Source organism: Macaca mulatta, chromosome 16, assembly GCF_049350105.2.
Source record: "Macaca mulatta isolate MMU2019108-1 chromosome 16, T2T-MMU8v2.0, whole genome shotgun sequence".
Lineage (NCBI taxonomy): Eukaryota > Metazoa > Chordata > Mammalia > Primates > Cercopithecidae > Macaca > Macaca mulatta.
In genome coordinates this window covers 90884910-90907827 of record NC_133421.1, presented here as the reverse complement: position 1 = coordinate 90907827, position 22918 = coordinate 90884910, and the positions used below count along the sequence as shown (strand labels likewise).

The 22918-nt window shown below is 58.9% G+C and overlaps 1 protein-coding gene across 25 annotated transcripts in view; it reads left to right on the top strand.

Moving 5' to 3' along the window:
* The window catches only part of CEP131 (centrosomal protein 131), a 38630-nt gene that overhangs the window by 11814 nt on the left and 3898 nt on the right, over window positions 1-22918 (top strand). For 6 of the 25 annotated variants that reach the window (XR_013407457.1, XM_077973233.1, XM_028836915.2 and 3 more), the window contains exons 3-18: window positions 4146-4240; window positions 8471-8585; window positions 8839-8966; window positions 13012-13125; window positions 14222-14380; window positions 15907-16024; window positions 16517-16633; window positions 16963-17131; window positions 17544-17638; window positions 18173-18355; window positions 18583-18759; window positions 19346-19471; window positions 19575-19700; window positions 20445-20561; window positions 21408-21510; window positions 22255-22456. Coding sequence is in view for 24 of the 25 variants with exons in the window: in XM_077973233.1 (XP_077829359.1) it covers window positions 4146-4240; window positions 8471-8585; window positions 8839-8966; window positions 13012-13125; window positions 14222-14380; window positions 15907-16024; window positions 16517-16633; window positions 16963-17131; window positions 17544-17638; window positions 18173-18355; window positions 18583-18759; window positions 19346-19471; window positions 19575-19700; window positions 20445-20561; window positions 21408-21510; window positions 22255-22456 (2144 nt within the window). In the remaining variant the exon portion in view is untranslated. Of the gene's footprint in view, window positions 1-4145; window positions 4241-8470; window positions 8586-8838; window positions 8967-13011; window positions 13126-14221; window positions 14381-15906; window positions 16025-16516; window positions 16634-16962; window positions 17132-17543; window positions 17639-18172; window positions 18365-18582; window positions 18760-19345; window positions 19472-19574; window positions 19740-20417; window positions 20562-21407; window positions 21511-22254; window positions 22457-22918 lie in introns of all 25 variants that reach the window. The other 19 variants (XM_077973227.1, XM_077973222.1, XM_077973223.1 and 16 more) reach the window with 8 other exon arrangements.

Genomic DNA, 22918 nt, shown 5'->3' with positions numbered 1-22918 from the left:
ATGCGGCCCCATCGTCTGCTGTCCCTGGTTTAGCTCCCGTGTGTGTGTAAGGTGTGTAAGGTGCTGTCACAGTGAATAACCCAAACCCCATGGGAAGAACACCACCAGTGCTGTGCCATGCTCTGGGACAGCCCCTCTGCACGGGCTCCACTCCTGCCCAGGGCTACTCGGGACAGCTCCTCTGCCTCTAGGCTGACGGGCCCCACTCCTGCCCAGGGCTACTCGGACAGCACCTCGCCCTCCACCTCTGATTGTATTTCTAACTTACCATCTCCTGTGAGTGAGGCTGAACATCTTTTATTTTCTTTTTCTTTTTTTTTTGAGATGGAGTCTTGCTCTGTTGTCCAGACTGGAGTGCAGTAGCGCAACCTTGGCTTACTGCAACCTCCGCCTCCCAGTTCAAGCGATTCTCCTGCCTCAGCCTCCTGAGTAGCTGGGATTACAGGTGTGTGCCACCATGCCCGGCTAACTTTTGTATTTTTTTTTTTTTTTTTTTAGTAGAGACGAGGTTTCACCATGGTGGCCAGGCTGGTCTCGAACTCCCAACCTCAGATTATCTGCCCACCTTGGCCTCTCAAAGTGCTAGGATTACAGGCATGAGCCACTGCACCCAGACACATCTTTTCATGGTTTTTTTTTTTTTTTGAGACGGAGTCTCACTCTGTCACCCAGGCTGGAGTGCAGTGGCCGGATCTCAGCTCACTGCAAGCTCAGACTCCCGGGTTTACGCCATTCTCCTGCCTCAGCCTCCCAAGTAGCTGGCACTACAGGCGCCCACCACCTCGCCTGGCTAGTTTTTTGTATTTTTAGTAGAGACGGGGTTTCACCGTGTTAGCCAGGATGGTCTCGATCTCCTGACCTCGTGATCCACCCGTCTTGGCCTCCCAAAGTGCTGGGATTGCAGGCTTGACTTAAGAGCCATGTATATTTCCATATTTCCTTTTCTATGACTTGTCCATGTTCTTTGCTAATCTATCTTTCTTTCTTTCTTTCTTTCTTTCTTTCTTTCTTTCTTTCTTTCTTTCTTTTCTTTCTTTTCTTTCTTTTCTTTCTTTTCTTTCTTTTCTTTCTTTTTTTTTTTTTTTTTGAGACGGAGTCTCGCTCTGTCGCCCAGGCTGGAGTGCAGTGGTGCGATCTTGGCTCACTGCAAGCTCCGCCTCCCGGGTTCACACCATTTTCCTGCCTCAGCCTCCTGAGTAGCTGGGACTGCAGGCACCTGCCACCGCGCCCGGCTAATTTTTGTATTTTTAGTAGAGACGGGGTTTCACCGTATTAGCCAGGATGGTCTCAATCTCCTAACCTCGTGATCCACCCACCTCGGCCTCCCAAAGTGCTGGGATTACAGGCATGAGCCACCGCACCCAGTTTTTTTTTTTTCTTTTTTTTCTTTCAGAGACAGGGTGTCACTGTGTTGCCCAGGTTGGAGTGCAGTGACACTATCATAGCTCACTCCAGCCTTTAACTCCTGGGTTCAAGTGATCCTCCCACCTCAGCTTCCTGAGTAGCTGGGACTACAGGTACACGCCACCATGTCTGGCTAATTTTTTAATTTTTTGTAGAGATGGGATTTCACCATGTTGCCCAGGCTGGGCTTGAACTACTGGGATCAAGTCATTCACCCGCCTTGGCCTCCTAAAGTGTTGGGATTGTAGGCGTGAGCCACCACACCTGGCCACAAATCACATATTTAGACCCTCAGGCTGGCCCAAGGCCCCTGGTAAACAAAGACACTTTCTTCAGATGGAGCATTCCCGGGGCTTGGAGTCCGTCTCCCAGGGGTGGAGGGCTTGCAGGCCCTGTCTCGTGGGTGGCTTCTGCCCGCTGCCCCTTCTGCCTCTCTCAGCCCCTCCAGCAGCCTCCAGCTCACCAAGCCTGTGCTCAGCACCTGGTCAGTCCTCTCTTCACTGTCCCCTTTTCAGGGTCCCTTTTTTGGGCACCTGCTGTCCGATGGGCGCTGCTCAGGCTTCCCAGAAGGCATCTTGTTTTTCCCAGAAGGATGGAAGCCTCCATGGGGCCCTTCCTCTCCTGCTATTGTGCTCCCCGCACCCTGCCTTCTGACCTCCCGAACACCTTTCCAGCGCCCAGCTTTGGACTCCGGGAGCACAGCCCAGCAGGGATTGAATGAGGAATTGCACGGGGCCTCTGCAGCCCCGGTGTGGAGAACAAGGCGGCGGGCTGCGTCTTTTGTTGGGCGTTAGCTTGCTCCCCGATAGTCAGTCTGTAGCCTGGTCTGGAAGGTGTGACCAAGCCTTGAAAGAGTGGTGGCGCCCACGTGCTCGTGGGATTTCCACCCCGAGACCTCACAGCGGCCTCTGCCTGGCTTCCTTTAACGGGCTCTGCTGCCGCCGAGCTGGGCTCCCTGCCTGCCCTTGCTGTTCAGCTATTTTAGACCACGGTTTCCTGACCAGGAAATGCCCGTAACAAATGATTGGGTGTCCTGGTGGGATCTGTGTGTGGCTGCTTTCGTGGTGGGATCCGTGTGTGGCTGCTTCCGTGGTGGGATCCGTGTGTGGCTGCTTCCGTGGTGGGATCCGTGTGTGGCTGCTTCCGTGGTGGGATCCGTGTGTGGCTGCTTCCGTGGTGGGATCCGTGTGTGGCTGCTTCCCTGGTGGGATCCGTGTGTGGCTGCTTGCGTGGTGGGATCCGTGTGTGGCTGCTTCCCTGGTGGGATCCGTGTGTGGCTGCTTGCGTGGTGGGATCCGTGTGTGGCTGCTTGCGTGGTGGGATCCGTGTGTGGCTGCTTGCGTGGTGGGATCCGTGTGTGGCTGCTTCTGTGGTGGGATCCGTGTGTGGCTGCTTCCCTGGAGCTTTTTTTTTTTTTTGGTCTTTTTTTGGTTGGGTTGTTTTCAGCTTAAGGATTCAGATTTAAAAATAAATCTGAAAGTTCATAGGTCTCTTTTCCTGGGAAACTGGAGCCCCGAGGTCCCACCCTGTGGTGGCATGGGCACCTGGCCAGGATCGATGTCACTGGTGGCTGTGGCATCCAGTGGCATCTGGTGGTGTTCCCCAGGCCGTTTCCCACTGGACTGTGAGCCCTTTCCCCCGAAATGTGTGATTTGGAGGGTTTTTGTATTTTTCGTTTTGTTTTGTTTTCTGACAGAGTCTCGCTCTGTCTCCAGGCTGAAGTGTCGTGGTGCGATCTCAGCTCACTGCAACCTCTGCCTCTCAGGTTTAAGCAATTCCCCTGCCTCAGCCTGCTGAGTAGCTGGGACTACAGGCGCCCGCCACCACGCCCAGCTAATTTTTGTATTTTTAGTAGAGATGGAGTTTCACTGTGTTAGCCAGGATGGTCTCGAACCCCTGACCTCGTGATCCACCTGCCTCAGCCTCCCAAAGTGCTGGGATTACAGGCGTGAACCACTGCACCTGACAGTCTCCATCTCTTGACCTCGTAATCCACCCACCCCGGCCTCCCAAAGTGCTGGGATTACAGGCGTGAGCTACCACATCCAGCCGATTTGGAGGGTTTTTAAGCCTACGGGAAAGTCAGGGAGCGTAGCGTAAGGTACCCCCGAGTGCCACTTCCTCGAGCGCCGCTTCCCCAAGTGCTGCTTCTCCGAGTGCTCTGATCCTCGCTTAGCGTCTGCTGCGCAGCCTTCCCTTCGTCCCCTGTGCCCCTCCGCCCCTTTCCACGGACCTGGAACCATCGAGCCGTTGGCTGCACTCACTCCCGGGTCCTATAGCGCTTGGTTGCGGTTGCGTCTCCTTAGTCCTCATCGTGACCCCACAGAGTCGCTCCGGGTGCCCTCCCTGCTGACGGAGGAGACCGTGGGCTGAAGGGTCCCTAGGGGTTCTCTTCTCATCCACGGAAGGTGGGAGCTCGCGGTTCCTGGGAGCTGGTGGGTGACAGCGGTGACAGTGAGCAGCTCCCTTCCCGCCCTCCCTTTGCCAGGGGTGAAGGGCTCCTGCTTGATGCGGGGCCGGGGAGGCTCTTAGAGGTCAGGCCTCAGCCCCCCTCCCGCTGCCCTGCTGTCTAGCACTCCTGCCCCTCTGACCACCCACTGCCTTTGGGGCCACCTGGGCCACCTATACCCCTAGGGCCACCCCTCTGTTCTCTGACTGCGTTTCTCCAAAGCAGGCGGAGGCTGAGCGAACTGGTGAGTGAGCATTTGCTGCTTAATTAACTGTTTTCTCCCTTTTCGCAGGAGGCCACAGGGCCTGGGGGCTCCCGGGCCATCAACAACCTTAGAAGATCCAACAGCACCACACAGGTCAGCCAGCCTCGGAGCGGCTCCCCCAGGTAACCCCCAAAGCCCTTGGATAACCCTGGCCCCCTCTGGGGACCTTAGGTGCCCCCCAGCCTTCTCCTCCTTGCCTCTGCTCTGCCCTTCCTCCAGCCTCCTGGGTCCCGGGCCCTTGCTGGCTAGCGAGGCCTGGAGTGACCTCACGGGCCAGCTTTGTGTCCCAGGCCTCCTCTCGCATGGGGTGGGAGGCCCGAGGCAGACACTTTCCTGCACGCATCCCTCCCTTCCTCCTGGCTGTCCCTGCGGCTTCTGAGACCCTGCCTGAGGGCTCCGCTGAAACCCTTCCCACCTGCCCTCTGAATGTCAAAAGCTGTCATTTGCGAGAGAGGGCAGCACTGTGACCCTTCTGAACCCCCCACACTTTGAGCCCCTGTTCCCACCTTTGCCCACTTAAACTCTGCCGCTGTCTCTCGTGGCCTCCAAAGCAGCAGGCTGGGGAGGAGCTGCCTCAATGGCCCCAGTGGGGGTGTTGTGGGGAGTGGAGCCGGTGGTGGCCAGCAGCCTCCAGGGGGGACATCCTGTAGCCCAGAGTGGTAGGCGAGGCCCTGGCACCACCTCCCACCAGGCATTGTCCCCAAGCAAGCAGGGTGCTCCCGTGGGCCGTGGATCTAATGAAGGCTGAGTTCTGGGCCACCAGCGGCCCTGGGTGGCCCCTTCCTGGGAAGACCAAGAACAGCGGCCACCACGCTGCGTCCAGCACAGCCTCCAGGAGCCACTCTCAACTCAGGAACTGGCTTCATGGAGTCCCACCAAGCAAGGGACTGCCAAGGACAGCTGGTGTGTGTGTGGGTGTGTGTGTGTGGTGTGTGGGTGTGTGCTGTGAGTGTGGTGTGTGTTGGGGGTTGTGTGGTGTGTGGGTGTGTGGGTGTGTGGTGTGAGTGTGGTGTGTGGGTGTGGGGTATGTGGTTTGTGAGTGGTGCATGTGTGGTGTGTGTGTATGTATGGGGTGTGGTGTGTGTTTATGTATGGGGTGTGTGGTGTGTGTGGTGTATGGTGTGTGTGTGGGGGTGGGTGTGTGTGGTTTGTGTGTTATGTGGTGGTGTGTGTGGTATGTGTGGTGTCCATGGTGTGTGTGGCATGTGTGGTTTGTGGTGTGTGGTTTGTGTGTGGTGTGGTGTATGTGGTGGTATGGGGCATGTGTGTGGTCTATGTGTGGTGTGTGTGTGGTGTGTGGTGTGTATGGGATGTGGTGTGTGTGGTGTGTGTGTTATGTGGTATGTGTGGTGTCTGTGTGTGTGGTATGTGTGTGGTGTATATGGTTTGCGGTGCATGTGTGGTGCATGTGTGTGGTGTATGTAGTATGTGGTATGTGTGTGGTCTGTGTGTGGTGTGTCTGTGTGGTGTGTATGTGTTGTGTATAGTATGTGGTGTGTGGTGTGTGTGTGGTGTGTATAGTTGGTGTGTGGTGTGTGTGTAGTGTGTATATGTGGTGTGTGGTGTGTGTGTGGTGTGTGTGTGGTATGGTGTATGTGGTATGTGGTATGTGTGTGGTCTGTGTGTAGTGTGTGGTGTGTGTGGTATGAGATGTGTGTGTGTATGTGGTGTGTATGGTATGTAGTGTGTGGTGTATGTGTAGTGTGTGTATGTGGTGTGTGGTGTGTGTGGTGTGTGGTGTGTATGGTGTGTAGTGGACATGTGTGTGGTGTGTGGTGTGTCATGTGGTATAGTGTGTGGTGTGTGTGGTATGTGTGTGTGGTATGTGTGTTATGTGTGTGTGGTGTGTATGGTGTGTGGTATGTGGTGTGTGTGGTGTGTATGGTGTGTGTATGTGTGTGTGGTGTGTATGTTGTGTGTGTGGTGTGTGGTGTGTGTGGTGTGTATGGTGTGTGTGTGGTGTGTATGGTGTGTGGTGTGTTATATGGTGTGTGTGCGGTGTGTATGGTGTGTGGTGTGTTATATGGTGTGTGTGTGGTGTGTATGGTGTGTGGTGTGTTATATGGTGTGTGTGTGGTGTGTATGGTGTGTGGTGTGTTATATGGTGTGTGTGTGGTGTGTATGGTGTGTGGTGTGTTATATGGTGTGTGTGTGGTGTGTATGGTATGTGGTGTGTGTGGTGTGTATGGGGTGTGTGTGTGTGGTGTGTTGTGTGTGGTGTGTGTGGTGTGTATGGTGTGTGGTGTGTATGGTGTGTGGTGTGTGTTATGTCATGTGTGTGGTGTGTATGGTGTGTGGTATGTGGTGTGTGTATGAGTGTGTGGTGTGTATGGTGTGTGTGGTGTGTATGGTGTGTGTGTGGTGTGTATGGTGTGTGTGTGGTGTGTATGGTGTGTGGTGTGTGTTATGTAGTGTGTGGTGTGTGTGTATGTGTGTGGTGTGTGTATGTGTGTGTGATGTGCGTGTTACATGGTGTATGTAGTGTATGTGTGTGGTGTGTGTGGTGTATGTGGTGTGTTACATGTGTTATGTGGTGTGTGTGGTGTGTATGGTGTGTGTGTGGTGTGTATGGTGTGTGTGGTGTGTATGTGTGTGGTGTGTGTATGTGTGTATGGTGTGTGGTGTGTTGTGTGTGTGGTGTGTGGTATGCGGCATGTTACGTGGTGTATGTAGTGTATGTGTGTGGTGTGTGTGGTGTGTGTGGTGTGTATGGTGTGTGTGGTGTGTTGTGTGTATGGTGTGTGGTGTTGTGTGTATGGTGTGTGGTGTGTGGCGTGTTATGTGGTGTATGTAATGTATGTGTGTGGTGTGTGGTGTGTGTGTATGGTGTGTGGTGTTGTGTGTATGGTGTGTGGTGTGTGGCGTGTTATGTGGTGTATGTAATGTATGTGTGTGGTGTGTGGTGTGTATGTGTGTATGGTGTGTGGTGTGTTGTGTGTGTGGTGTACGGCATGTTACGTGGTGTATGTAGTGTATGTGTGTGGTGTGTGTGGTGTGTGTGGTGTGTATGGTGTGTGTGTGGTGTGTATGGTGTGTGTGGTGTGTATGTGTGTGGTGTGTATGGTGTGTGGTGTGTTGTGTGTGTGGTGTGTGGTGTACGGCATGTTACGTGGTGTATGTAGTGTATGTGTGGTGTGTGTGGTGTGTGTGGTGTGTATGGTGTGTGTGTGGTGTGTATGGTGTGTGTGGTGTGTATGTGTGTGGTGTGTGTATGGTGTATGTGTGTATGGTGTGTGGTGTGTGGTGTGTGTGTGGTGTGTATGGTGTGTGTGGTGTGTATGTGTGTGGTGTGTGTATGTGTGTGTGGTGTGTGTGGTGTGTGGTGTACGGCATGTTACGTGGTGTATGTAGTGTATGTGTGGTGTGTGTGGTGTGTGTGTGGTGTGTATGTGTGTGTGGTGTGTTGTGTGTATGGTGTGTGGTGTGTGGCGTGTTATGTGGTGTATGTAATGTATGTGTGTGGTGTGTGGTGTGTATGTGTGTGGTGTGTGTATGTGTGTATGGTGTGTGGTGTGTTGTGTGTGTGGTGTGTGGTGTACGGCATGTTACGTGGTGTATGTAGTGTATGTGTGGTGTGTGTGGTGTGTGTGTGGTGTGTATGTGTGTGTGGTGTGTTGTGTGTATGGTGTGTGGTGTTGTGTGTATGGTATGTGGTGTGTGGCGTGTTATGTGGTGTATGTAATGTATGTGTGTGGTGTGTGGTGTGGTGTGTGTTGTGTCACCACCCTCAGCCAGGCCACGGTTTTGATCCCAACTGATGAGTTGTGTTTGGTGCAGCTGTGGCCTCCCCGGGGCAGGGTGGCAGTGGGGATGGGCCACCAGCCCATGCCTTGCAGCTGTGCTTCCCCTTCTGCTCTGAGCAGCAGCGTGTGTGGCTCCTTGTTCACAGGGAAGAGGGTGGCAGCAGAGGCAGCCACGGTATTTAAGGCCCTCGGTGGGCAGCTGGGTGCACAGGCTCACACCTGCAATCCCAGCACTCTGGGTGGCCCATGTGAGAGGATCTCTTGAGCCCAGGAGTTCGAGACCAGCCTGCGCAACATAGACAAAACCCTGTCTCTACTAACATTTAAAAAAAAAAAAAAAGAAAAAAGAAAAAACAAGTAAGTCCTTTGTCTCCAGAAGCTGTGATCAGTGTGACTGATGAAGCTCCCAGGGGCTTCTGACAGAAACACCCAGCTCCACTGAGGAACCCTGGCCAGGCACGGTGTTCAGATCAGGGCTTTGGGCCTGGAAACAGAGTTGCTGCTAGTCCCTCAGCCCCTCTGTCCTCGCGGGACCTGCCTGGTCTGTGTGCCTAGCATCGGCTTCCTGGCTGGTGACTTTCCTTGTGTGCCGCCTTCTCTCTGACGCAGACCAGCGGAGCCCACGGACTTCCTGACACTCTTCGAGGGTAGTCCCAGTGGGAAAAAGAGGCCGGCCAGCCTGAGCACAGCGCCCAGCGAGAAGGGAGCCACCTGGAACGTCCTGGTAAGGTGGTGCGTGCGGCCGCGCGTCCTGGTCTCTGCGATGGGATTATGGCCTGGTTCCTAATTTGTTCTCACTGCCTTTCCAAAAGGGCACTGCAGGGAGGGTGTCGAGCTTACATCTCACATGGCAGACCCTGGGATATCCACCTGCCTGTGTGGGAAGTCAGGGGCTCCTCCCATTTGTGGGAGAGGCAAGGAAGGGACGGGGTGGCTGGGTGTGTGCGGGTGGTGTCACGGGCTGAGCTGTCTGACAGGATGACCAGCCCCGGAGCTTCACCTTGCCACCCAATGCCCGGAGTTCCAGTGCCCTTGACTCACCGGCGGGCCCGCGGAGGAAAGAATGCACCGTGGCCCTGGCCCCCAACTTCACTGCTAACAACAGGTACGACCTGTGCAGGTGCCCACGACGTGCACCGATGGGAGGCTCCTCGAGTAGAGACTGTGTGTCTTTGTCTTGTTTATGGCTGGTTCAGTGTGCTTTGGAATGAATGAATGAATGAGTGAGTGAGTGAAAGAATGGCTTTCATTCCCAAGGGCACAGGCAGGAGGCTGCCAGGTGGCATCTTGCATATAAGGGGCTCTCGGCCCAGGCTTTGCTCTTACAGCGTTTCAGGCCATGGGGAGGCTCACATGGGGCTGAGAGGGTGGGGTCTGGGGAGGGACCTTGGCCGAGGAGGTTTGTAGGGGGCCTAGGGAAGCCCCAAAATAAATGGACTCCAGGCAGCTGCCTCTGAGCCTTGAAGGAGAGTGTGGGCTCCTTGGGCTAGGCCTCAGAGGACCCATGAGTGGAAGGGATTGGGGACACATTTTTCCTCTGGCATTTAGAGTCTTTGCCAAAGGAATAGTCTCAGGGGAGAGACAGTGGTTATTCACCAGGGTTGGCACAGGAAGAATTCTTGCCTTTTTTTTTTTTCTTTTTTTTTTGAGACGAAGTCTTGCTCTGTCACCGGGCTGGAGTGCAGTGGCGCAATCTTGGCTCACTGCAACGTCTGACTCTCTGGTTCAAGCGATTCTCCAGCCTCAGCCTCCCGGTAGCTGAGATTATAGGCACGTGCCACCACGCCCAACTAATTTTTGTATTTTTTTTAGTAGAGACAGGGTTTCACCATTTTCCCTGGGATGGTCTTGATCTCCTGACCTCATGATCCACCCGCCTTGGCCTCCCAAAGTGCTGGGATTACAGGCGTCGCACCCAGCCCAATTCTTGCTTTTTAATTAATTAATTTATTTTTTTGTTTTGTTTTGTTTTGTTTTTTGAGACGGAGTCTCGCTCTGTCGCCCAGGCTGGAGTGCAGTGGCGCGATCTCAGCTCACTGCAAGCTCCGCCTCCTGGGTTTACGCCATTCTCCTGCCTCAGCCTCCTGAGTAGCTGGGACTACAGGCGCCCGCCACCGCGCCCGGCTAATTTTTTGTATTTTTAGTAGAGACGGGGTTTCACCGTGGTCTCGATCTCCTGACCTTGTGATCCGCCCGCCTCGGCCTCCCAAAGTGCTGGGATTACAGGCGTGAGCCACCGTGCCCGGCGCTTTTTAATTTATTTTTAAGTTAGAGACAGGTTCTCATCTGTCACCCTGACTGGCGTCCACGATCATAGCTCACTGCAGCCTCTACCTCCTGGGCTCAAGCCTTTGGAGTAGCTGGGACCACAGGTGCACACCACCACTCCTAGCTAATTTTAAAATTTGTTGTAGAGATGAAGTCTCACTGTGTTGCCCAGGCTGGTCTCAAACTCCTGGGCTCAAGCAATCCTCCCTCCTTGGCCTTCCCCAAAGCCCTGGGATTACAGGTGTGAGCCCCCACACCTGGCCCGAAAATTTACCTTAGTATTATCAGAGTTACATGTGCATACACAGTGAAAATGTCAAACAGCACCATAGGCTTCAAATGTGGTGCCCCTCCTTCCCCAACACTGCTGCCTCTCCTACCCACCCCCCGCCACTCCTGCCCCTACCCCCACCGCCCGTCCTACCCCACCCACTGCCCCTCCCACCCCACCCCCGCTGCCCCCCCCCCACCCCCGCTGCCCCCCCCACCCCACCCACTGCCCCTCCCACCCCACCCACTGCCCCTCCCACCCATGCCCCTCCCACCCACCCCCACTGCCCCTCCCACCCACCCCCACTGCCCCTCCCACCCACCCCCGCTGCCCCTCCTACCCCACCCGCTGCCCCTCCTACCCCACCCGCTGCCCCTCCCACCCACCCCCGCTGCCCCTCCCACCCACCCGCGCTGCCCCTCCCACCCACCCGCGCTGCCCCTCCTACCCCACCCGCAGCCCCACCCACCCCCGCTGCCCCTCCCACCCACCCCCGCTGCCCCTCCCACCCACCCCCGCTGCCCCTCCTACCCCACGCACTGCCCCTCCCACGCCCCCCCACTGCCCCTCCACTCCCCCCGCTGCCCCTCCCACTCGTGGCTCCTGCTCCCCAGGAGCAGCGTCTTTTCAAGCTATTTCTTCTGGTGTTTTTGTTTGTTTTTTGTTTGGTTTTTTTTTTTTTTTTTTTTCTTTTTTTTTTTTTTTGAGACGGAGTCTCGCTCTGTCGCCCAGGCTGGAGTGCAGTGGCCGGATCTCAGCTCACTGCAAGCTCCGCCTCCCGGGTTCACGCCATTCTCCTGCCTCAGCCTCCCCAGTAGCTGGGACTACAGGCGCCCGCCACCTCGCCCGGCTAGTTTTTTGTATTTTTTAGTAGAGACGGGGTTTTGCCGTGTCAGCCAGGATGGTCTCGATCTCCTGACCTCGTGATCCGCCCACCTCGGCCTCCCAAAGTGCTGGGATTACAGGCTTGAGCCACCGCGCCCGGCCGGCTGTTTTTTGTTTTTGAGACGAAGTCTCGCTCTGTCGCCCAAGCTGGAGTGCAGTGGCATGTGATCTCGGCTCACTGCAACCTCCGCTTCCTGGGTTCCAGCAATTCTCCTACCTCAACCTCCTGGGTAGCTGGGACTACAGGCGTGCGCCACCACACCCACTAATTTTTGTATTTTTAGTAGAGAAGGGGTTTTACAATGTTGGCCAGGATGGTCTTGAACTCCTGACCTCATGATCTGCCCCCCTCGGCCTCCCAAAGTGCTGGGATTACAGGCGTGAGCCACCACCCCGGCCATCTAGTCTTCTTGAAAACATTTATGAATACATGACATGCTGCTCATTCCGGAGCAGCTCAGACTCAGTCCTGGTAGGAATATTCACACCACCCAAGTTGGCAAATGAGCCCCACTCTGAGAACCAGCTGTTGAACATTTGTGAGTGCAGGCTGGTGCCAGGTGCAGGCCAGGCTGGTGCCGGGCGTGGGCTGGTGCCCAGTGCGAGCCAGTGCAGGTGCGGGCTGGTGCCGGGTACAGGCTGGTGCCAAGCACAGGTTTCGTGCAGTGCTCTGCTCTCTGCTTGCCCTCATTCCCATCACGTTCTGTTGGTTTGGTTTTGGGCCTCTGACGTGTTGGTCTTTGTCCAGATGTCTTGGTGGTTCTTGTTAAAAGGGAGGTCCTGGGAGTTAGCTGGAAGCCGGTCGCCTGGTGGCTTCACCTCTCTGGGGCACTTGTGCAGAGAGCAGGGCATTGTCGGGTATCCCTACCTACTAGTGTCTGTGGGACTCTTCTCGCAGGCTGAGTCTCTCCAGAGACAAAGCCCCAGCCCGCCCCAGGGTTCGAGTCCTGGCTGCCCCGTTGCACTGCTGGGGAGGGGTGGCGGCGTCTGTCCTGGGTGAATCACCGACTTCTGTCCTACCCGCAGGGCCAGTTGGGGAGGGCAGGGTGGATGCTAGCAGCTCAAGTGAGGAAGGGGCTTTGCCAAGCAGCCAGATTGTCCCCTTTGCCTCAGAGCCTGTCCATGCCTGTGGGAGAACCGCGTGCCTCCCTGGGGGTATGGGACCTGCCAGCTGCTCGCCCTCCCTCCCCACAATGCCTAGACCCTCCCTTGCGTCCCAGTTGCTCTCTGCTGGCCCTTCTGTTTCTAATCCTCCGGGTCTGCAGATGCCCGTTTCCTGCAGTCTCCCCGTCCCTCCTGTCAGCTTCGGTATCGATCCTGTCCCCGCTTGTTCCTGTGGGTCTGTGGAGGGGCAGAGGCAGAGAGCGTGGCTTCCATCCATTGTGTGGGATGGGGCTTCGCTTCTGTGAGTCTGCTCTGGAAGCTGATTGTGCGCTGCTGGCCTGAGCGGCTCCCCCTGTCTTGGGCACATCCGGCGTTCACGCCTTGATTCTATCCCCTGCCCCGCGGGAGCCCCTAGGTTGAGCTTTCCTATCCTGGGAAGGACCCCATCATCAGGGCGCAGGCTGTGGAAGGGGCCTGGGGACACCGGACGACGCTGCTGCCAGAACGTGGCAAGCACTGAAGGCCTCTGTCCCCGCCCAGCCCGTGTTGCGAGTGTGGCTCTGAGATCTCAGGCGTCCCCTCTGGAGGCCTGACCATTCCTGTCTCTCTTCCGGCCTGGCAGGAGCAACAAGGGAGCCATGGGCAACTGCGTCACCACCATGGTGCACAACCGCTACACCCCCTCGGAGAGGGCACCCCCGCTCAAGAGCTCCAACCAGACTGCCCCCTCCCTCAAGTAAGGTCTTCCGGGGAGGCCACGGGGCTGTGGGGTCCGACCTTAGCCAGGGCACGCGGTCAGTGCACACGGGGTCCAACCTCAGCCAGGGCACGCGGTCAGTGCACATGGGGTCTGACCTCGGCCAGGGCATGCGGTCAGTGCACACGGGGTCCGACTTCGGCCAGGGCACGTGGTCAGTGCACATAAAACCGCGTGGAGCAGCCGCGAGCCGGGCCCCCGTCCGAGTCCGCCACCCTCTGCTGTCCTTGGGTCGGCAGCTTCCCATAGACAGAAAACAACCCAGATGTGGCGGCACAGGGAGGTCTGGGGCTCACCGTGGGGTGGGGCCTGCAGGAGGAAGCCAGGGATTGTCCAGAGCCCAGAAGGCGTCACAGCGGTGGTGGGCTGAGCGGAGCAGAGGAGCCCCCAAGTCCACCACCGCACGGTCTTGCTGGGATTGGGGATGGTCTTGGGGTCTCTCAAGTGTCCCTCAGGCTCTGGACTCCTGTGACTTTTGGGAACTTCCTCAATGGAATTTTTTTTTTTTTGAGACGGAGTTTCATTCTTGTTGCCCAGGCTGGAATGCAATGGCGTGATCTTGGCTGACTGCAAATTCCGCCTCCCAGGTTCAAGCGATTCTCCTGCCTCAGCCTCCTGAGTAGCTGGGAGTACAGTTGCCCGCCACCATGCCCGGCTAATTTTTTTGTATTTTTAGTAGAGACAGGTTTTCACCATGTTGGCCAGGCTGGTCTCGAACTTCTGACCTCAGGTGATCTGCCTGCCTTGGCCTCCCAGAGTGCTGGGATTACAGGTGTGGGCCACCACACCCAGCCTCCCAATGTAACTTTAGTGAGAACTTTTTAAATGCAAAGAGCTCGTTATCCTGGGTACCAGTGAGTGGGACCTTGTCAGGGCACAGGTGGTCCAGAGGCCAGGATGTGGCACGGGAGAGCTGGCCTCACACCTGCCGCTGTCCCCCTCTGCCCTGGCGGCCGGCCTGCCAGCACTCCTTCCAGGCTCAGTCCTGGGACTGCCGGGAGCAGGCACCTGCGGCCTGTGGGCAGAGCCGTTCCCCTGGGTGGTGAGACGAGGCCGTTTGCTTCTTTCCTGTCAGCAACATCATCAAGGCAGCCACCTGTGAGGGCAGCGAGAGCAGTGGCTTCGGGAAGCCACCAAAGAATGTCTCCAGTGCCAGCCACTCGGCCCGGAACAACGCTGGGGGCACCACGGGCCTGCCCAGGCGGAAGGAGGTGACAGAGGAGGAGGCTGAGAGGTGACCGTTCTTGGGGCGGTGGGGAGCCTGAGGCCAGAACACAGGGGTGGGCAGGCGTCGGGGTCTTGGGGGCTCACACCTCCGAGGATAGAAATTTGCATTCAATAGTTGTTTTAAAATGTTGAGACTGAGCAGACTCCATGTGGCATGATTTTGTTTACATAAAACACCAAGCAAAGGCAAGTTCATCAGAGTAAGTAGAAGGCAGATGTAGGGGTGGCAGAGAGGGCTCCTCCAGGGGCAGTGGAACATTCCAGAACTGCACTGTGCTGATGGTCACACAACTCTAGATTTGCTAAAAATCATTGACTTGTACACTGAAAATGAGTAGATTTTGTAGTATGGAAATTGTACCTCAGTAAAACTGTTACTTAAAACAATATTAAAGGCAAAGAAGATACAGAACTGAAAAAAGCCAACAACACCCAGAGCTCAAGGGGCTGTGGCAGAGCCTCCTGTGACGCTGACTGTTGGGGGCTGTGTCCCTGCCCCTTGCCCCTGGGGATCTGGAGGGGGTGTGGGCGGAGCCTCCTGTGACGCTGACTGTTGGGGGCTGTGTCCCTGCCACTTACCCCTGGAGAGCTGGAGGGGCTGTGGGCAGAGCCTCCTGTGACCATGATGGTTGTTCCTGGTCAGGAGAGTCGCGGGGGTACCTCCCTGCCTGGACTTTCGGAGCCTCCCCCTGGCAAAGCCATCACCTACCCTGCCACCCAGTTAGGTCTAGGGAGACCAGGCCTGTAGACGCAGTGGGTAGCATGAGGGAAGGGGGACCAGATGCCTGTGGCTCTTCAAAGCCCCCTACTTCTGCCTGGGGCAGACCGCCCCCGAGCTAGGGCTCACACGTTCTGGGTTCTCTGTTAATGCCTTTGCTGAGAGGATCCACACATGGTCCCGAGAGCCAAGGCGAAGCATTTTTTGTTTGTTTGTTTAATCAGTTTCATTCAGCATAATTTGTATACAATAAAAGGTGCCCATTGTAAGTGTGCAGTTCCATGAGCTTCCACCAGGGTGTATAGTGCTGTCTGTGGACACAGCGGACCAAGATAAGGAAATGGCCCAGCACCTCCAGGCTTCCCTCGAGCTCCTTCCTGGCCCTGATGCCAGCAGCCACCAGTCTGTTCCCTCATAGCCCTGCCTGTTCTGACCACCCTCTGTGGAGCCACGGCTTGTGGCCTGCACTGGCCTGAGTCCCGGGCCTGTTGCCTGTGGGCAGGGTCCTGCCATCCAGTGTTCACACCGTAGCCAGGTCATGGGCATCTGAACCGTTCCCACTTCCTGGCGATTGTAAATAAGGCCACACAGGCCTGCGTGGATAGACGTTTCCTCTCCCCTGGACACCTTCCCAGGGGGAAGGTTTTGGGTTTTCGTGGAGCTGGTCCAGGCGGGCTGGTCCTGCCATGTGAAAAGAGCTACTTGTGTGCAGCCGCAGGCCTCTCTCTTCCCCAGCTGGACCTTCCACCAGCAACCAGCTGGCTCCTGCCAGGGCGCTGGCCTGGTCTTGGCCCTGAGCCCTTCTCTCTGGGCAGGTTTATCCACCAGGTGAACCAGGCCGCTGTCACCATCCAGCGCTGGTACCGCCGCCAGGTGCAGCGGCGCCAAGTGGGAGCTGCCCGCCTGGAGCACCTGCTGCAGGCCAAGCGGGAGGTCAGTGTGGGTGCCTCAGTCACTCCATGCTCCCCCAGGGGGTCTGGCCCAGAATCCCAGGGCTCTGAGTTTCTGGGACAGGTGGAATCAAAGCCTAGGATTGCCCGTGGGTCCTGTCTCTGGGTGCAGCATCCTTCTTGACGCTGGGTCCCTGCGGACGGGCAGGGTGGTCCTCACTGGCAGTCGTCAGGGTCTGGGTGTCGGGAAATGCCTGCTGGGTCCGTCCCAGGCTGGAGGGTCTCCGGAGCACACTCCGTGGGCATGAGCTGTCTCCCCCGTGCTGGAACTGTTGGCCACCTGTGACGCAGGGCTCCTCCTCGGTAGAGCAGAGAAATGGCAGGTTCAAGGTCCTGGTGGGGTTTCACCTTCCCTGCTGGCCCTGAGATTCCGCGAACTCTAGGGGACTCTGGGGCGTTGTGGGGAAGCTTCCGGTCTGGGTCTAGATTCCGTCTTCCCGATGTATACACCACATGGCACCAGCTTCTTTGGCAGGAGCAGCGGCAGCGGCCAGGCGAGGGGACCCTCCTGGACCTGCACCAGCAGAAAGAGGCAGCCAGGAGGAAGGCCCGGGAAGAGAAGGCACGCCAAGCCAGGCGAGCGGCCATTCAGGTGCCCGGGCTGACTGCGCAGGGACCTCTGAGCAGTACCATGGCCCAGGCCTGACCATGGGGCCGATGCTAGGGCTCCCTGGGCCCCGGGACACTGAGCCTCAGGGCAGCGTGGCTGGGGAGCCTGGGGTCGTCCTCTCCCGGGGGCAGCGCTTAGTGAGGTCCCAGGACATCGAGCCTCAGAGCAGCTTGGCTGGGGAGCCTGGGGTCGTCCTCTCCCGGGGGCAGTGCTTAGTGAAGCCCCAGGACATCGAGCCTCAGGGCAGCTTGGCTGGGGAACCTGGGGTCGTCCTCTCCCAGGGGCAGTGCTCAGCGACGCTCCCACTGCAGGAGCTGCAACAGAAACGAGCCCTGAGAGCCCAGAAGGCGATCACAGCTGAGCGTGGGCCGCCTGAGAATCCCGGGGAGACCAGAGCGCCAGGGACACGGCGGCCTGCTCAGGAGCTGTCCCCCACGCCAGGCGACACTGCTCATCAGGCCCTCAAGGCCATCAACACTGGTGAGAGTGGCTCTGTGCCCGTGGAGGTGGGCTGGGCTGCAGCCAGGAAGGAGGTGCAGCCCCTGTGGACCTCCCCTCAGCCTCCTGTGCTGCTGCCCGTGTTGGCAGCCCCAGTCCTCGGAGTTAGGGGCCTTGGCCCCCAGCTGACCTGACGAGAGTGCCGAGACCTTGACAAACAAGTGGTCCTGGACGTAGGGGCCCTACAGAGCAGAAGGCCTGGAAGGGTGGAAGGGTGGGGTGGCACTCATCCTCCACAGCTCCACACCCAAAAGGCCATGGATCCCCGGCAGCTCCTCTGCTTCTGGGGTCGCCTCCGCCTCCCCTATGCCTGGCTCCTTCCCAGGGGTGCCTCCAGAGTCGCTGCCCACCCCGGGATGTTCTCTGTGGGATGATGCTGTGTTCTGCTGTGCAGGTGCCGGCCTCCCTGCTGCAGGCCCTGGAGACTGCTGCCTGCCCACCTCCAGCTCGTCCCCAGAACCACAGCAGCCTCCAGAGGACAAGACGCAGGTCTGGGTGCAGCTGTCCTTCCCTCCCTTGTGGTTTTGGCTTTAAGGGCTGCATCTGTGCCAGGGGTGTCCCGAGCTGAGATGTCCCAGCCGCTCCTCTGCTCTAGGGGCCACTCGTGCCCGGAGAGGCCACCCAGGAGATCTTCTTGTTCTGATGCATGGTGCTGGCTGCCCCGAGGGGAGCCTTCGCTGGGGTGGACCTGTTGGGTTTTTACAGATGTCCTGGGGTCGGGGGCCCTGCATCCTCATCCACAGAAGAGGAGCTTCCGGCTCCGAGGGGTGACGTGACAGCCAAGGCTCCCAGGCTGCTCCGTGGTGGGGCCAGGTGGCTGCACAGCCTGTTTTCCAGGAGTGGGGTGCTGGGAGGAGTCCCTGGTGGCTGGAGCTGCTCTGGGTTTGAGTAGCTGCAGAGACTGGGTGGGAAGGTCTGAGCCCTGGCCTCACCTTCCAGAGGCTGAATGTCAGGACTGGGGAGCTCCTGTGGCACCTTCAGGGCTCTGCGCCTTGCTGCATCTGTCTGCCTGCTCTTTTGCAGGACGTTCTCGCCCAGGATGCAGCTGGGGACAACCTGGAGACGGTGGCCCCGAGCAGGGGCAGCACCAAATCCAGGGGGCCCCTGGAGGAGCTGCTGCACACGCTGCAGCTGCTGGAGAAGGAGCCGGAGCCGCTGCCCCGCCCCAGGGCCCATCACAGGGGCAGATACGCCTGGGCCAGCGAGGTGACCACAGTGTGCGCCCCGCCCTGCCCAGTCTGTCCACCCGTGCCATCCACACAGAGCATGCGGTGGCTGTAGGGGTTGGGAAAATGGGGGTGCCACGGGCTCCTTCTTGCTTTGGTCGCGACCCTCCCTCCCAGAGCCCAGCCTCAGCTGCCACCTCTGTCCCTGGGGACTCCCAGTCCTCAGGCTGCCCTGACAGCCCCTGATGCTGGTCTCCTGTCCCACAGGAGGACGATGCCAGCTCTCTGACAGCTGACAACCTGGAGAAATTTGGAAAACTCAGTGCGTTCCCCGAACCCCCTGAGGATGGGACGCTGCTCTCGGAGGCCAAGCTACAAAGCATCATGAGCTTCTTGGACGAGATGGAGAAGTCTGGGCAGGACCAGCCGGACCCCCAGCAGGAGGTCACCCCTTGCCCGCTACCACCTGGCCCCCAGGGGGAGGAGGTCCCTCGCCAGCCCCGACCTGGTCCCCAGCAGGAGGTGGTCCTGTACCATGTACCCACCCAGTTGCACAGCCCCCACCACGGGACTCTCCCAGGGTGGAGGTGGCAGGGCCCACATTCCCCAACTGCACCCACCTCCCCGCTGCCCTGAGCTGCCTCCACTAGCCTGTATGTGTGGATAGTTCAGGCCTCTGGAGCCTTGTGTCCTCTGGGCCACCCATTGGTTTGTCCTTGGTGAACACCAGCAGCCAGGCTAAATGGAGCAGTGACGTGAACTCATTGTCACAGGGCAGGAAGCTGGGAAGCATAGAACTTTTTAAATGGTTTGTTTTATATTCTTGAGGCCACGGCCCCCATTTCCTGTACTGAGTAATGAAAACGGCCTCTGCCAGGCTGCCTGCCACCTGCCCTCCGGCTTTCCACGGGCTCCCATGTGCAGCAGCCCCTCTGTCCCCGGAGGGCAGGACTGCAGGGCCATCGAGTCAGGTCCTTGGCTGCCTCCCTGTCCTCTGCCACTGCTGCCTGACGCTCGGCTGTGTCTGCAGGGGTGGGTGCTGGAGGCGGGGCCCGGGCCCCTGGAGCTGGGGTCCGAGGCGAGCACGTCAGTGATGCGGCTGAAGCTGGAGGTGGAGGAGAAGAAGCAGGCCATGCTGCTGCTACAGAGAGCGCTGGTAACGCTGCGGGCACTGCTAATCCTAGGCCCTCCTAGCCTCCTACCTGCCGAGGCCGGGCCCACTGGTCCCAGCGCCTCCCTCCTCTGCCCACACCCGGCAGGCGCAGCAGCGAGACCTCACGGTCCGGCGGGTCAAGGAGACAGAGAAGGCACTGAGCCGGCAGCTGCAGCGGCAGAGGGAGCACTACGAGGCCACCATCCAGCGGCACTTGGCCTTCATCGACCAGGTGAGCGGCCTGGGGACCGCAGAGGCCCAGACCCAGCTCGTGGCTCATGGAGACTTCCAGAGTCAGGGGCTTCCCTTTGCCGGTGAGCTTCTTCCTGTGTTGGGGGTCACACAGGCATCTGCTGGATGCGTTCCAAGCCTTTCCCGTGCCGTTCCCAGCCGTCCGTGCCCTGGAGAGGACACTCCTGTCTTTACCCAGAGCTGCCCCGAGCGAGGGTAGTAGGGGTGTCCCGCCGGCCCCTCGGCTCAGTCGCAGCCCTGGCCGGATCCTATTCTGGAGAGAACTCTAGATCTGGGGTCCGTGAGAATAGGGGCCTCCAGGGGCTGCTTGGTGGTCATCACAGGTGTGTCCTGACCTGGGGTCTGGCCTGGGGCCTGCAGTGAGGCTGGTGTGGTGCTAACACCCTTTGGCAGACAGTGGGCCTCCTCCGGGGCTGGGTGATGGGCACGACAAAGCTACCCTCATCCTAGGAAGACCCTGACATCACTGCAGGGGGTGGGCTGGGGCTTCTCTGACATTTTCTGGGTCCCCCAGCTGAGAACAGGACGGCAGATGCAGGCCTGGGCCTGTGTTTGCAGACATGCCCTCCCGCTGGCCCCAGGGTCCATCCACAAACCTAGGAGGGGCAGCCCCAGGAGAGGGCTGCTCTTAGCCTCCCTTGGAGGCTGGGAGGGTCTCCTCCATCAGGGGTCCTGCTGGGCTGGGGCCTTGGTGCAGCCACCTCACCTCTGGTCCCCAACACAGCTGATCGAAGACAAGAAGGTCCTGAGTGAAAAGTGCGAGGCTGTGGTGGCCGAGCTGAAGCAGGAGGACCAGAGATGCACTGAGCGTGTGGCCCAGGTGCAGGCGCAGCACGAGCTGGTGAGGCTTCACTCCCCACTGCACAGCGTCCCAGGCCGGGCTCACAGGCCAGGCTCAGCCGGCACAGCCCCCAGAACAGGGTCGGACTCGGAGTCCTCATTCCTGCCTCAGAGTGTCAGGGCCACAGCAGTGGGTGGGGCTGTCTGGGGGAGCACCATGGCACCGAGCTAGTCCACTCCTGCCTCTCTAGCTGCCAGGCTCTGGGGCGGGGCCGTGGGCCTGCTGTCACAGATGTGGACGCACAGTCCCTGCCCGGCCACAGCACGGTCGCCGTGGACCCAGGAGTCTCTGCCTGGCCTGCCCCACTGCCAGGTCCTTGGGCCACGGGACCTGCTCTCTCTGCTGACCAGGTGTTGGTGGAGCACTGTGTGGGGCTCCCTGGGGGCCTCAGCCTCCCTGGCTATGCTTCCTACCAGCTTGGGCAGTGATGGTCCCGAGCCCAGGCTCTGGAGTGGGGCTTGGCACTGGCATTTTAAAATCCCTGCACGTGACCGTGGCTGACAGCTGGAGTTGAGGACTGCCAGTCACGTGGAAGAATGCAGGCTCTGGGGCCATCCCGACAGGCAGTAGCGCTCCTCTCTGGGGCAGGGCTTCTGCAGGCCTATGGCTGCCCTCCCATTTCTCAGGCCACTAAGGTGTGTGACTGGGTGGACCTGGGCCTCCAGCCTGGCCCCCGGCGCTGGGGAGGGCAGCCATGGCTCTCTGGAGCCGGCGTGTATGTCTCGGGGCAGCACACCCACCCACGAGCCCCAGCCTTGTGCTGGTGGACTTGGAAGCCCGGCCCTGTGGCAAAGGGATGGGGGTGTCTTCTCATCATTTCTTCCTGACCTGTTCTCCTGCTCACAGGAGATTAAAAAACTCAAAGAACTAATGAGTGCCACTGAGAAAGTCCGCCGGGAGAAGTGGATCAGTGAGAAAACCAAGAAGATCAAGGAGGTCACTGTCCGAGGTGGGCCATCCCCTCCCGTGAGCCGGCCAGGTGTGGGGTGGGCGCTGCGGCCGGGGCTTCTTTTGAGAGGGCCATAATTTCAGGCATTCGTGTAGTCTGAGACCTTCCTGGGCAGAGGTGAACACTCATGCCCCAACCGCCCCTGTCACGGCCTCCCCTGCGGCCTCTGCTGTGATCCTAGGGGCAGGTGGGCTCCACACAGGAGCCTGGCCCGGCCCCCAGCACCCAGGCAGTGGACTGAAACGAGGGGGCTCAGTGCCTCACTTCCTCAGGGTTGGGCTAGGGGAGATCGGGAGTTTGTGGACGACTGTGGCACGTGGACCCTGCCACAGGAAGCAGAGTGAGCCACGGGAAGAGGCAGGTGCAGGCAGGGAGATGGGGCAGGAGGCTGGAGGGTGTTGGGGTCTCAAGGGGCCTCGGACCCTTGGGTGGTGTGCAGGGCTCCCTGAGGCCTGGTCTTCTTGCTCTGGACACCTGCTGTCAGGGTGCCTGGGAGCCGTCAGTGGGAGCACCAAGAGTCTCGGGGAGTCCTGAGCCTCACAGGCTGGGGGAGGCGCCGTGGCCCTGTGGGGACCTCTTCCCCACTTCCTGGGCGTCAGATTCAGCTGTGCTTCAGGTTGGATCCAAGGAGGCCTTGGGTGGGCGGGGTCCCCTCTGGCCCTGAGACAGGCCAGCCTTGTGCCAGGGTTAGGCTTCCCGGGCCCACCCAGCTGGACATGGCCCTAGCCAGTGCTCTGCCCCCAGGCCTGGAGCCCGAGATCCAGAAGCTGATTGCCAGGCACAAGCAGGAGGTGCGGAGGCTCAAGAGCCTTCATGAGGCGGAGCTGCTGCAGTCGGACGAGCGGGCCTCGCAGCGCTGCCTGCGCCAGGCTGAGGAGCTGCGGGAGCAGCTGGAGCGGGAGAAGGAGGCGCTGGGCCAGCAGGAGCGCGAGCGTGCTCGGCAGCGGTGGGTGGTGGCCCCAGGCTGGTGGGCCCAGGACCTTCAGCGTGGGGAGTCAGGGAATCCTTGAAGGTCAGAGTGGGTTTTCCATGTAGAGGTGGGCGAGGGTCTTGGTGCAGCATCCAGGGAGGATGCAGGGCACTTGGCCCTGGAGGGGCCCAGCCTCCTCAGCCAGGCCAGTGTCCTCGGGCTTGTGTCTGCAGTCCATGCCCGCCGAGGTCTGCAGGTTCTGCACGGGTGTTTTCCCAGCGTTAGGGCTCGGAACCCCCACCAGACGTCCACTCTTTCAGAACTGGCCCCAGAGCAGCTGACCTGTAGAGAGGTGGCCTCAAGGCCGCTCCAGCTCTGACCTTGGGGCCCAGGGACGGTCTCTCTCATTCAGTCCTTTGGCCTGGGGTCTGAGGGGTGACTCCTGCTCTTGCATCCTGAGTCCTGGGGACCGGGGACGTGCCCAGTGGTGGTCAGGAT